The 14,109-nt window shown below is 33.1% G+C and overlaps 2 protein-coding genes across 2 annotated transcripts; both read left to right on the top strand.

The window, feature by feature from the left end:
- Positions 1-1,449: 1,449 nt before the first annotated feature.
- On the top strand, positions 1,450-3,565 carry LOC141710509 (homeobox-leucine zipper protein HAT22-like). The gene is made up of 3 exons (XM_074513077.1): positions 1,450-2,019; positions 2,294-2,373; positions 3,160-3,565. Exons 1-3 carry the CDS (start codon positions 1,588-1,590, stop codon positions 3,455-3,457), a joined length of 810 nt encoding a protein of 269 aa, XP_074369178.1. The 5' UTR covers positions 1,450-1,587; the 3' UTR covers positions 3,458-3,565.
- Positions 3,566-10,522: 6,957 nt separating this feature from the next.
- LOC141711254 (uncharacterized) lies at positions 10,523-13,682 on the top strand. The gene is made up of 3 exons (XM_074513656.1): positions 10,523-10,575; positions 12,250-12,356; positions 12,994-13,682. Exons 1-3 carry the CDS (start codon positions 10,523-10,525, stop codon positions 13,680-13,682), a joined length of 849 nt encoding a protein of 282 aa, XP_074369757.1.
- The last annotated feature ends 427 nt before the right edge of the window (positions 13,683-14,109 follow it).

Here is a 14,109-nt window from a genome sequence, read left to right as displayed (position 1 = left end):
AAAATCACTCATGACTATGTTTGATCTTATATATTAGACGTAAATTAGTAGTCAATCGTTTACCATGAACAGTACGAAAAGTCAAAAGAGGAAGATTATTATGAGACGGAGGGAGTAATATTCAACCACTCTCTAATTCCCGGATTGTGAAAATAAAGAGATAAATGCTAGGTTTTTCAAAAAAAAATCCAAAACATTCTTTAAAGTCCAATTACTTATGTGTCAAATTATAGATAACAACTTTTCTAATGATAATATGAGATCACACGTACATAAATATGTGTTCACAAATCAAAAACTGTCATGTATTTTTCATATTATCTGATAAAAAATTTGGAAATATTTTTGAGTAATCTAACACTACTCGAAAATAAATTTCCGATTAAAGATTCATGGTCGAATCCTTTTAAAAACAAATTTCATTAACTTGATTATATTCCGAGTTCATTATAAACGATAATTTGAACATCCATATTATCGTATCAGGATTAATATGGGTCGGTCACAAGTGAATTTTTCGTTGTAACATAGCGTAACGTGGAAAATATTTTTGGTATACTTATATGCGGGGTTTATTTCTTATAAATATTACGGAGAAATTTCTGATAAAGTATTGTTAGGTTCCCAAATAACGTGATACGATATTTAAAATATTTTAATTTGAGAGCGCACATGTATACCTGCAACGTCTCATCTTATTATCAGAAAAATTATCAATTATTTTAGTTACAATTTAGTTTTGAGAAATTTTTTGAAAGTCGATTCAAAATACAAATCATTTTTCATTTTTTTTCGAATACGATATGCTGTAACAATCGTTTCCCATTATTCAGAGCAGGCAAGATTCATCTATTGTAGAAGACATGTCCATAGCAAAATGCATTGAACTTATGGGTCTCCAATATTGCCTCTCATGAAGGATGTCTCACAATTTGGACAAAAAACTTAAAATCCAACAAGACTCTTTACTTGCTCACCATGCTGCCAAGAACAAGAAATTGATTCCATCATTCACTTAATACTTTCTGTGTAACCAAATTCATGCAACTATACAGCTTATACAAATGAACATATGATTACTTGCCAACATGCTGCATGCCCATATACATGTTGGATCATGACTGTATTCATACACTCATCCACTCATTGTTATCACAAGTCAATGTACTATTTAAGAATTTATCCAATAGATTGATGATTTTAACTTGATATGAGTCAAATTCAACTTATTTTAACTTGGAGGCGCATATGTCACATCTCATTATAAGAAAGTTATCGAGTATGTTTATTTAACATCAGCATTTGGGAACGATTTTGAGAACCGTTTTGAGAATTTTATCATTTATGACATATATATGTCATGAAGTAGAGTCGTTATTCGATTCTCTCGTAATGTTGCATTTCAAGAGAGTTCGGTCAACTCGAGAAATTAAGGAAAATGGGCCAACTTTACTACAACGGTCTAGATTCGTTTACTCAAATCATTCTTTTTCATATCTCCATTATATATATATGTGAATGCTACTCTCCTTATCTCTCAAGTCTGTGTTCATTATTTTCTTAATCTAATCAAGTTTTTATTCTGATATGGCGTTTGAGGATCTGCATAACACTGGCCTCAGTCTTAGCTTGTTTTCTCAGCTTGATCATCATCGTACTCACAAGAAGAAGGTATTGATTATTCCGGATCAGTTTACGAGTCTCAGTTTAGCCTTGTCTTCCGATCAAGTGCATGGGGAACTTGAACCCGGTGTGGTTCTGAATCGACAAGCCTCTTCGATTAGCGTGATATCGTCTATTTCTTCGAGTGTAAAACGAGACAGAGATGCGAGCGGTGAAGAAGTGAATATTAAAACAGTAAATCAAATGAAACCGAACATATCCGGTATGTCTCACTCGGAAGAATCAGGAAACGGAGAGACTGAGGAAGAAGGTGGTGCAAGAAAGAAACTTAGACTTACTAAACAACAGTCTCTCATTTTAGAAGAAAACTTCAAAGAACATATCACCCTCAATCCTGTATATCTTCTCAATTCACACTCTTCTCCCCTTATAGGTGTTACATCTTCCGAGCTGATACGTACAAGTCTTACTTTATAGGTGCACACCCTTTATCGAAATTAAGTCGACCAGATAAACTAAGGGTGTGCACCTATAAACGAAGAATGTGTATATATCAGCTCCATAAGTTTTTTAATAATTATTTTATATACGAGCGTTAAGATAGTATATGATTCGGTTAAAATCTCGATAGAGATTTAACTAAATTGATTGTTCATTTTGATATGATCAGAAGCAAAAGCAGGCGTTGGCGAAACAGCTAAACTTGAGGGCTAGACAAGTAGAAGTATGGTTTCAGAACAGAAGAGCCAGGTACGCATATAAAGTATTCGTATCGCATATTATTCCGATCATTCATTCTGGCAAACGAACACAGCGTATAGTATTTATTCTTGGTGCTTGGTTCTATTTAGAATTATATACTGTATGAGTTATTAGAATTTAGAAAGGTTTTATGACCTTTTCGGCCTCAAAATTTGCACGTACTCATAAAATCCTGAAGTTTAAAAGTGTACTTTTTCAGCCCTCAAGTATCCAAAATGTGTTTTTTAACCTTGGACCGGGAGAAAAATCGGGTGAAAACCGGCCGATCTAAGGGTAAAAGGTTATGTTTTTGGTACCTGATGGGCAAAAAGGTACGGTAATGAATTATGGGAACTGATGGATATACAAGTGCAAATTTTGAGGTTTAAAAGGTCATTAAACCTATTAGAAATGGTTTATATCCCGGGACCAATAATATAAAGCGGGGGAAAAAAGTAAAAAAATAAATAAATAAATTAGCTATTGACTGTTCCAGGAACTTGTATTATAAATTTATCTCAACATCTGACCTAATGTTAACATACCGTTTTGGTTCCAAGTAGTATTTGTGAACGAAACTGGAGTTGGCCGTTTCAGGTGGACTCGACTCGATTCGTTTAATTATCAAATCCGAATTTGAACATGAAAGTGTGTTCGGACAAACTTGATCATTTGCTGGGAAATTTCCGGCTAATATTATCAGTTCTTTCATACATTGCTTTGTTATATGTTTTGCTATGATCGTCGTAAAGTACCATAACTCCATTCAATTAACACCCTCGAACGGATTAACAGGACCAAGCTGAAACAAACTGAGGTAGATTGTGGACTGCTAAAGAAGATCTGCAGAACATTAACAGACGAAAATGGAAAGCTTCAAAAGGAAGTGCAAGAGCTCAAGGCATTGAAGCCTACAGCACCGCGATTTTATACGAAACTGCCTGCAGCAACGCTTAGCATTTGCCCTTCCTGTGAGAGAGCTGGTGAGCCTGCAGTTAAGCAACAAACCTCTGCCAAGCCTCAGTTCATAATGAACAGCTCGAAGAAACAGTCTTATGTTCCCCTTAATAACCACTCTTCTGCTGCTTGCTAGTAAACTTTGTATTTAATTGTTTTGGTTAAATTTTACGAATTCTGAATATGTTAATTCCCCTAGCTAAAATTTATATATTCGTATATAACATCGAAATTTGTTTGTTTAGATCATGCAAGGTAAATTCTCTTCAAATTATCGAACTCGTGACATACTCAGATACCATTTGTTGGATCCTAGCGCTTACCAGTAAGCCAAAAACAGTCATTTGTGTAGCAGGCGCAACTAAAATTTTTATAGTGTAGCGCAACCATCGACACGAAAGTTTCGATATAAGAAGATGTTGGGCACCCTAACAAAATTCCAATTTTTATTTAATTAAATTAATTGACTCAATAATTTCCTAAAATATTATTTAATTTTTTAATTGTCCTTCTTTTGAACTACTTTTTTTTGTCACTTTTTTTTTCCTCGACAAGGGGTAAAGAGGAGGAACTCAGCCAATCAATGTCCCGTAAATATAAATTATGAACAACATTTTTAAAATAATTAATAACGAAAATTACGGAAAGAAAAAATGTGATGGAGGGAGTAATATTTTTTCAATTTTTTTTAAAAATAAAACTGTAAATTTATATTTACATAAAAAATTTAAAAAATAATGAAAAAATTTCTTTTATACCTCTTAAATTACGTGAAAAATTCAAAAGAACCCAGATTTAAGAAATTTAATTAAATTGAACTAACAAATGGACCTGCAAAAGTGATACGCATTATTGAATCCATGATAGGTTCGGAATCCGGATAAAAACATTATTGATCCCATTGAAGCTACAAGTATAAACATTCCCCATTGTACCAAAATTTGCGACATGCATAATGATGCATGAGCCTAACCATTATAGCATATTTATTTTTTTAATGTAGGGAAATCGCAGTCGCTACCCATCCGTGCGCACCGGTTAAACTCCATAGGCTCACGCAATAGCCTGCAAATCACTTGAACCAAGGTAAACCGCAAGTAGTAGTATCGTGTTTACTATTATATTAAAGACGGAATACTAAAAGTTTGGTTGTTAATTCTTGGTCATTTAATCTAGAACCGTCATTGTTAAATTAATTGATAAAAATCGTTACATATAATTTTAAAAATTATTATTCAAGTAATATAAGATCGAATTCTATAAGTAACATATTATTAAAATTATAATTTATAATATATAATAATAAAAACGACCGTACATTACACGAGTTATATACTTATCTATATTATATTATAATAACCGCAATATGGTATAATTTTGTATGTTTTTTTTTTGGTTGGTTTGATTATCCCATTTATGACTGTTGGATCTTTTTAATTAAGTGATCAAGACCGTTAGATTCAAATACTAAAAATATATACTCTACTTAAACTCCCAGGTTCAAACTCCGTCAACAACAAATATTTATACACTACTAAAACTCCCGGTTTCGAACCTCACCAACAACAAATATTTATTTGTATTTATACACTACCCAATATTCATGTTTGAATCCCGCCAACAACAGATATTTATATTATTATCTATAAATATACTAATAAGATAATAATCCAAAAAAAATATTATAATTTTAAATAATATAAAAGTATTAATAAAGACCCTTCTATCACACAAAAACAATTTATTATTATTTTAAATAATATAAAAATATTAATTAAGACTCGTGCATCGCATAGGTTGTAAGGCTAGTATGCATTAAAAGTGCATTAGTGCTTATACAAATTTAGTGATGTTTTCCCGGACGTGGTGAAGGCGGCGTGATAGTTGACAGATACGTTTTACTAGTATTTAAGTACCTAATTAAGTGGTGTAAAGCGTAAACATTTGACAAGTGTTTTAGTATATAAATTAAATCTTTGTTTAGCTCATCAATGACAACTTAAACTTGATTTGATAACCATTAGCGGAAAATAAAAAAAATTGTAAATCTTGACAAATCTAGGAAGATGGTGTGTGTGGTGGCGTCGTCTGTGGATATGATAAGTTGATGTAAGGAAATTGAGTTTTTAATATAAAAGCAATTTGAATCATGTCACATTGCTCAAGCAAGTATATTGCAGCTAATTAAAAAAAATGGTAAAAAAAAAAGCCAGAAGCCGCCTCCCTCCTCTGTCCCCTCTCCTAGGGTTTGTCAATTTTCAAGTAAATCGAGGGGCTTCTACTGGTTTTCTCCAGTGGAAAGCCCTAATCCCTTCATTTTTTTATTCTCGTTGATTTCTTTTCAATAAAACCCATTTTTTTTGGGTATTTGTGTGTCTCTCCTCTTGGAGTGTGTATCTGTCTCTCCTTTTGGAGTGTTTGTTATGTTTTTGCTTAGTCATGCTTGGGTTAATCTGGCTACTTTGAAAATGATTTATGTGGTTTTGTGGGAGATCTGTTTTTCGTGCATTAAATTTGGGCTGGTGCCGATTATTACAAGAGCTTACTTTTCACAACTAAAATGTGTTCATCTTTTGAGATCTTTCACCCTCGGCTTGTCTATAGCTGGTTTTAGGCATGTAGATAGCTTGGGTGCTTCTGAACATTGGGCTACAGGTGGTGCGTATGTGAAGGTCATTTGTGATATTACTAGTTCCAGGATTGGTGCATGTATGATCGATCAGGAAGCTATTTTAATCTTTTTTCATTCAAAGAATCGTGAGATTCATGATGTTAAACAGTCTGAAAACATAAGCGACTATTTGCTTAGCTCGTTTATTTGTTTAATCATGGCTGTGTTTTTTCGATGGGAGTTTTGTTCCTATTGAAATTAAGTTGTAATTTTGGTTGATGCAATTTATAAAAAGCATTTTGTCAAAAAAAAAATGGTAAAAAGTAGGTTACGCTTGTTTGATTGTAATTAGTTAATCGATTTAATATTATGGTCTTTACGGTCCTACCTAATACTCGTTCAATTTTAAAAATAGTAGTGAAATTTCAGTATAATATTTAAATTCTTCTATAAAAAAATAGTTGATGTTCAAATAATATCCTCAAATTACAGTATACGTTTAGGTTATATCGATACATATTACAAAATACATTAGGTTATAACCTAAAGGGTTTATATAGTACTCTAAATGCGCGGTTACAGAAAAAATCCAAAAACAAGCCAGATTCAGGGCATATTCTAGAACCTGCGATAGAACTACATTCACATTAGATAAATCAATCTCAATTCGACTGAGATTTGATGCGAGGGTTTCATGGGCGTAGCTTCTTGTTATAGGACTGATGCAATTTCCGATAAAAAGATAATAGATTTTGTAAAAGATACTATAAGACGATAAATTAGAATATGTGAAATAAAGTTGGTTCTGGAGAGTTAAGTTCCATGGAGTTTTCGTTTTTTGTGGACTCCTGGAGTTCACCTAAATTTTGCAATTAAAATATAATATAAATTATTGCAAAACATATTATCTTACGAATTATCTTGCATAAACATCACTATTTTAATTAAAAATAATGCAAAACACGTACCGTTTATGAGTAGAAAATTGCAAAACATGATATTCTATAAAACATGTTTACATTACAGAACATACATGTTGACATTGTAGAACATACGTGTTCTTCTTGTAAAATTTATGAGATTTGCATAATTTTTTTGTTAAATAACGATGTTTATATAAAACGATCCGTAAAATAATGTGTTCTGCAATATTTTACATAATATTTTAATTTCAGAACGTAAGTGGATTCCAGCACTCCACAAAAAATAAAAAATAAGAACTCCATAGAAAATTCTTCAGATTTTAGATACATAAATTTTAGACTTTTAGATATATAAACTGTATCCTCAATATCAATAAAAAAAATTATTCTACCTATTTGTGTTCTTTTCTTTACGTTTATTATATTTTTTCTTACTTCTGTTATAATAAACTGGTATCACGAATCTGGTTCTAATTCTAGGGTTTGAATTTCGGTTCAGGGAGAAAGATGTTTGGGATGTCTGGCGGTATTAACGTGAAGGTCTACAAATTTACTATGAGAATAGTATCAGTTTATGACAGATCAAGATGTGTGTCTTGTTAAAGCAACAAGGGCTCTGGGCGCCGTTGAACACGAAATCGGCTGCTTCTGGAAGTACTGAGATGGCCAATCTCGAAGAAAAGGCACATTAAACAATTCTGCTATGCCTTGCAAATGATATTATTACTGAAATCGCGGAGGAGGATACCGCATCTGATTTATGGTTGAAGCTTGAAAGTCTCTGCATGACAATTTTTTTAACAAATAAGTTGCTTATGAAGCAACGTCTGTTTAGTTTGCGAATGCAGTAAGGTACGCCTCTTCGAGATCATTTAGATCAGTTAAACACAATTTTATTAGAATTGTGTAATACTGATGCTGAAGTTGAAGATGAAGATGTTGCTTTAATTCTGTTAGTTTCTTTACCATTATCATATGAGAATTTTGTGCAATCGTTTATTATTGGTAAAGATACTATTTCTCTAGAGAAGGTTATATCTTCTCTTCATTCTAGAGAGCTGCGCCATAAGGCGGCTGATACAGGTGCATATAATCAGACTGTTGGGTTGATAGCCAGCGGGAGTACCATGCAGGGAAAGTCGGGGAAGTATATATTCAAGAAACCAGCTCTTAATGGTTTGAAATCTAATGATGTCTGCAATTACTGTAATGAGAAGGGGCACTGGAAATCCGATTGTCCTAAGAAAAAGAAGCAATATGATAAATTGGTGGCACCTGCCGCAGGTATTGTTGTTGTAGCTAGTGATAATTCTGAAGAAGATATTGCTCTAGTTGTTGTTAATCACACGCATCACTCTGATGTGTGGATTCTTGACTCTAGAACGTATTACCATATATGTCCGCGTGGGGAGCGGTTCACAACCTACGAGCAAGTAGACAGTGGAAAAATTTCTATGGTTAACAGTTTTATATGTGAGACGGTTGGAATATGCTCAGTTAAACATCGGACACATGATGGTAATTACTGCATATTGAATGATGTTATGCATGTCCCACTGATGACGAAAAATCTGATATCTCTGAGTATGTTAGACAACAAGGATTTCAGTTTTAAAGGTGAAGGTGGATTTTTACATGTCTGCAAGGATTTTGATGTGATTCTAAAAGGTGTTAAACATGGTACCTTGTATCTTTTTCAAGGTTCTATGTTAATAGGTTCTGTTGTTGTTGCGTCCTCCGAGATTGAAAAGGAAAATATGACCAGGTTGTGGCACATGAGGCTCGGTCACATGAGTGAAAGCGGGATGCAAATTCTGTCAAGGTTTCGCATGTCTATAGAAAAGCTCATAGATACTCCTAGTGATGCAAATGCACATCTGGCTGTTGCTTATGCACCTAAGTCTGCTGAGGAGAAGGAGTACATGTCTCGAGTTCCCTACGCTATTACATTAAGAAGTTTGATGTATACAATGGTCTGTACTAGACCCGATCTTGCACAATTTGTCGGTGTTGTTAGTAGGTCTATGGGTGATCCAGGTAAGGAGAATTGACAAGTTGTGAAGAGGGTGTTTCGGTATTTAAAAGGTACGTCTTATGTTAGTCTCATTTATGGAAGTGATACAGAGTGTTTGGTGATAGAATTTTCAGACTCTGATTATCCTGAAGATGTTGACAGTAGAAGATCTATGACTTATTATGCTTTCACTCTGGGTGGTTCAATTGTCAGTTAGAAAATTATTTTGCAACCTACGGTGACTTTATCTACTACAGAAGCAGAGAGTACATGGCATTGACAGAAGCCGCAAAAGAAGGAATCTGGCTGAAAGGTTTGGTCAATGATTTGGGTCTACATCATGATCAGCTATAGTGTATCGTGACACTCTTAGTACAATCTATTTAGCCAAGGATCAGGTCCATCATGAGCGGACTAAGCACATAAATGTAAGATATCATTTTCTGAGAAGTGAGAATAGAATACAAGTAAGCAGAGTGGGTACTGCCGATAACCCATCTGATATGCTCACCAAGTCGGTTCCCCATAATAAGTTTCAACATTATTTGAACTTGTTAAATGTTCGGAGTTGTTGATTGTCCATTTTAGGGCAATATATGAAGTAGAAGAGTTTTTCTAGTACATCTGGCACTATTGTGGTGCATCTGATACACCTGTTTTTTGTGAGAGAATTCAAGTTAAGATGGAGATTGTTAGAATATGTCTTGAATCTGGTTTTAGAGGGTTATTTGTTTTGGATCTATTTTTCTGGATTTTTCTGTAACCGCCTAGAGAGTACTATATAAACTCTTTAGGGCATAACCTAAAACATGTATTATGTAATCTGTATCGGAATAACCTAAACGTAAGTTGTAATCTGTATCCTCAAGATCAATAAAACTTTTCTCTTCTACCTATTTATGATCTTTTCTTTAAGTTTATTATAATATTTCTTGCTTCCGTTATAACACTAGGTATAAAAACATTTCTCCATCTTGCCACACTTTAATAGCCAATAGTACTTGTTAGAGCATCCACAGCCCTCGGGGTCAACCCCCCGGGGACACTTACACATTCCCCGCCACGTCACCCGAAATGACCCCATAAAAAAAGTGACCCCAACTTATCCAATGCTAAGCCCACTTCCCACATTTGTGTAGGACTCCTTATATTATTAGTATATTATATATCTAATAATTGTTTTTATTATTTGATTTTATATTTAATTTATTAGTACAAAAATTTTAATAATAAAATTAAAGTGATTAATTTTTTAAAAATGTCACTAAAATAAAAATTATGACCCGTAATTAAAATGCATCATATTGTTAAAAAAATATGAAATTGAAAACAACACACAAGAAAACATAAAATTTAAACGTTACAATTTAACGATTCTCGTTGAACTGCGAGATATGCTCAACCAAGTCATTTTGTAGCCGACGATGGGGCCGTCTATCACGCATCTGCATACTGTTTTGAATATATGTTTCGTATGTGACAGATGGTTCTTCACTTAAAATGGAGGAAATGGAAACTGATATGGAGAATTTTGAGGATATGAAAATGGAAATTGAGAATTTTGAGAATGTGGAAATTGATATTGAGAATTCGGATTTTGAGAATTAAAGGTAAAATTTTGTGGGTTTGGAAAATAGGAATTTTGGTATGGATATGGAAATTGAGGGTTTGGATTTTGAGGAGTTGAATTTTGATTTGAAGATGGGGTATTTTTTGGATTCATTTTTGCTAGTATAATTTTTTTAAGAATCAAAGAGTGTAAATAATAGTGACTCGGGGATTGATATTTATAAGAGGAAAAAAAAGTTACTGTTTATATAACAACGTTAATATTTATTAACGTTAACATTACAACGTTTATATTTAGTTATGAATTCTGATTATAATTTGAGTAGCAGGTGGGTCCAGCTTTTGTGAAAAGTGGAGGAAAATAATAATAGAAAAACCAAGTGTCCCGGCCCGGGGAAGAGACACCATGCCATTTACTATAATTTAGTGCAACGCTGTCCAGTGTCATATTTGGAGGGGACAAGTCACTTCACGTGTCCCCAGACCTCAAATAGGCCCCCGCTGCACTTGCTCTTATAGATGGTCAATGTGTTTAAGCTTCCCCAGAAGCACTAAAATCATTAGTTAATTATTGAAATGATTTTTTCGGTCTTTCGAATGTGTGCCCACAAACACACAATAAGTACTAAATTTTATGAGTTTAGTACATTTTCATTAGTGAAGTTGTTGTAAGTGCAGGGATTCATTAAAATTTATAATTAAAGAACCAATCAAAATGCATCAAACTAACCGGAGTTCGTACTTATAATGTGCCCTTAACACACATTAGAAAAATCGTGATTTTTAATATTAAAAATAGAACTTGTGATCGACCGAATTTCATTCGACTAACCTTCAATGCAACATTTTATATGTCGTTTTACGGTAAATATCTACTTTACCGCTTATTTATATTTCGTTTTATATTTAAACTAAAAGTAAAATATTTACAACTTTTTTATTTTACATTTATATTTAGCATTTTGTATGATTTGTTTTTCTAAAATACTATATTGTAAAATAGAAAACTTACTATATTTTTTATAAAAATATAAAAATACTAAATTTATGTTTAGCCTTGCTCCGGGAGCATCTACGAAATAGTCACTCTATAGTCCCTCCTGACTCATGATCCGGTTAAGAGATCGGGCGCCCGGAGCCCAATAAATTGGACGGGCTTAGTATCATTAAAAAAAATCTTACACAAGTGTTTATAAGTTTCCGATTTTTTAAATGGACCAAAATTTAAAGTGGTGTATTTAATTGAGATATTAAAAGATTTTTTTGAATTTTGAAATCTCAGGATATTCAATTTTAATTCTCAAAACTTATTTAAAATCGGATGATATTCAATAAAGATTGAAAAAAGTCTTTTAAAATTTGGGGTATTCCGTTTAGATTTTAAAAAGTTCATTGAAATCTGGTAGTATTCAATTTTGATTTTAAAAAATCCATTAAAATTTGGTGGTATTCAAAAATTCATGGATTTTTTATATTTTATAAAATTGTAGATTTTGATAGATTTTTCAGTGTATTTATATTTTCAGAAATCTTAGAAAAATCCAAGAGTTTTTGATGGATTTGTTGAAATCATTACTCAAATCAGCAAGATTCTGCGAGATTTATTTAACAACTCAACTAAAATACGCGTACAATTAAAATCAGCCAAAATCAACAATAATCATTAGATTATTATAAATTCGCTAAAATCAGAATTGAATACACCCCTAATAAATCTCATTTGGTTGGTATCCTGAGTATTAATCATTCAGAAATATTAATCATTCAGAATTACTGATTCAGATTAACCCCGTTTGATATTGTTGTTGCAGACAGCTACAACAGTTTTTTGCTGAAAAACTGTCAGAAAAATATTTGGTAAATTCCAAAAACTGCTGTGTGGAAAAGCGTTTTTGTCTAAAAGCTGTTATTAGTAAAAGTATGTCCCCCTACTTTTGGAAAAAGTTGTTTTCAACTTTTGCAAGAAGTAGCTATTAGTTTCATCATCAAACCTTCTCGAAAATATTAACTTTATATATTATATCTGAAAATATACATAAATTAAAAAAAATTACCAAACAGTCATCTAATTTTCCTGACGGTAGTTTTGAAAAGGACTCTCAGACGGTGGGAGCCTTATAAATAAGTGATGTAAAACTTTTTGATATTTTGGTATGGGAACATGAACTAATCATGAACATAATACATGCAGTTTTAATCTTAAAATTTAGAAAGCAGGTAAGCATTGTAAACAATATTTTAGGATCTTGACATGATTGGGACTCTGATTCTGATTGTATACGGTTAGAGACATGGTTTGTCCAATCCTGTGAGATTAGGGTTTCTTCAAAATAAGCACCGCAAGTTAAAAAGTATATATGGCTACTAGAATCTCCCGGGAGATTCCGGAAGACTTGATCAGAGCAGAGATATTGACACGCCTTCCAATCAAATCTTTGGTACGTTTAAAGTGCGTATGTAAATCATGGTTATCTCTATTCTCGAATCCAAAATATGTAAACCTACACACCACTTATATGAACCCTGATCACTATGACTGTCTTGTCGCTAATCAGTCATACAATTTTGTTACTTTTTCCCGTTTCCAAGAGACTTTCGCGTTGGGGATCAGTTTTCCTATTTGATTGGTTGTGCTAAGGGGTTAGTTTGTATTCGTCGTAACGACATTTTGTCGTTATGGAACCCTGCAATTCGTCAGTCTAAGGAGTTTCAGCTTCCGACATTAGGTTATGATTGTCTTAAAAAAGCTGGATTCGGTTTTGATCCTGTAAATAATGATTATAAAGTGGGAATTTGTTATGAATCGGTTGGTTTGTCACGGATTTGTTATGCTGTTTACTCCTCTAATTCCGATTCATGGATGCACTATCAGTTTCATGATCATGATTATGAAACTCTTGTTTCAGAATTAACGTTTTCGCGCTCTCCAACTACAATGGTGAATGATTGTCCTTATTGGACGCCTTATACCATAGTCTCGTTGGAGAAGTACAAGGCTAAATTTAATTTGACTGCGCTCAAGTTTGACGCCACAAGTAACAATTTCAAGTTGTTGCCTGAGTTTCGCTCTGATTTTAGTAGTGAAGAGAGATTTAAAGTTGTGAATATGAGGGAACTTCTTACTTTAATGGCACATGATTATTGTTCATTTGGTAAGCTTGATGTATATTCTTTGGATGAGGGGAAGGGCTGCGGTGGTGTTTGGAGTAAGATTTACAATGCTATACAACTCCCTTGCGATTAGTTAGTTCATTAGGAGGCAAATAATTTGTCTTTTTAGAAGACAATTTACGCGTTAATGTCCAGTTGTCCAGTTAAAAGAATTGTAAGGTACAAGACCATTATCACTGATTTGGGATTTATGCTTAGAATTCTTTTCTCTCATGTTCATTCTCAGATATTAGGACTGGGGAAGTATTAATAGTTATGTTACTTTGTTGCATGTGGATCTTCTATTTCTACCTGTTATTAATTAGTTTTAATTTGTTTTCTGATCACTTATGAAAGTACTTTAAGTCTTTCTTTGAACTGTTATTTCTCCCCTCTAACGTTCATACGCAGATACTAACTCATCGTCATTGTTAATTCTGATGTCGGAGAGACATGGAAGACAAGTTGTTCTTGAAGCAATATGACAGGTTGGTTTGTGCATAATTAGATAAATTTCTCGT

The sequence above is a fragment of the Apium graveolens genome, chromosome 3 (genome assembly GCF_009905375.1).
Source record: "Apium graveolens cultivar Ventura chromosome 3, ASM990537v1, whole genome shotgun sequence".
In the NCBI taxonomy this organism is placed as follows: domain Eukaryota; kingdom Viridiplantae; phylum Streptophyta; class Magnoliopsida; order Apiales; family Apiaceae; genus Apium; species Apium graveolens.
Note: the sequence above shows the minus strand (reverse complement) of the source record. Positions and strands in the feature narration are given on the sequence as shown.

What these genes read in the sequence shown, in the direction of transcription:
- LOC141710509 (XM_074513077.1), top strand. Translation starts at nt 1,588, where the DNA reads ATGGCGTTTGAGGATCTGCATAACACTGGCCTCAGTCTTAGCTTGTTT. An exon ending in AACATATCACCCTCAATCCT is followed by an intron (nt 2,020 to 2,293) that starts GTATATCTTCTC and finishes TGATATGATCAG; the next exon opens with AAGCAAAAGCAGGCGTTGGC. An exon ending in TTTCAGAACAGAAGAGCCAG is followed by an intron (nt 2,374 to 3,159) that starts GTACGCATATAA and finishes ACGGATTAACAG; the next exon opens with GACCAAGCTGAAACAAACTG.
- LOC141711254 (XM_074513656.1), top strand. Translation starts at nt 10,523, where the DNA reads ATGGAAATTGAGGGTTTGGATTTTGAGGAGTTGAATTTTGATTTGAAG. An exon ending in AATTTTGATTTGAAGATGGG is followed by an intron (nt 10,576 to 12,249) that starts GTATTTTTTGGA and finishes TTGTTGTTGCAG; the next exon opens with ACAGCTACAACAGTTTTTTG. An exon ending in AAAAGCTGTTATTAGTAAAA is followed by an intron (nt 12,357 to 12,993) that starts GTATGTCCCCCT and finishes GTCGCTAATCAG; the next exon opens with TCATACAATTTTGTTACTTT.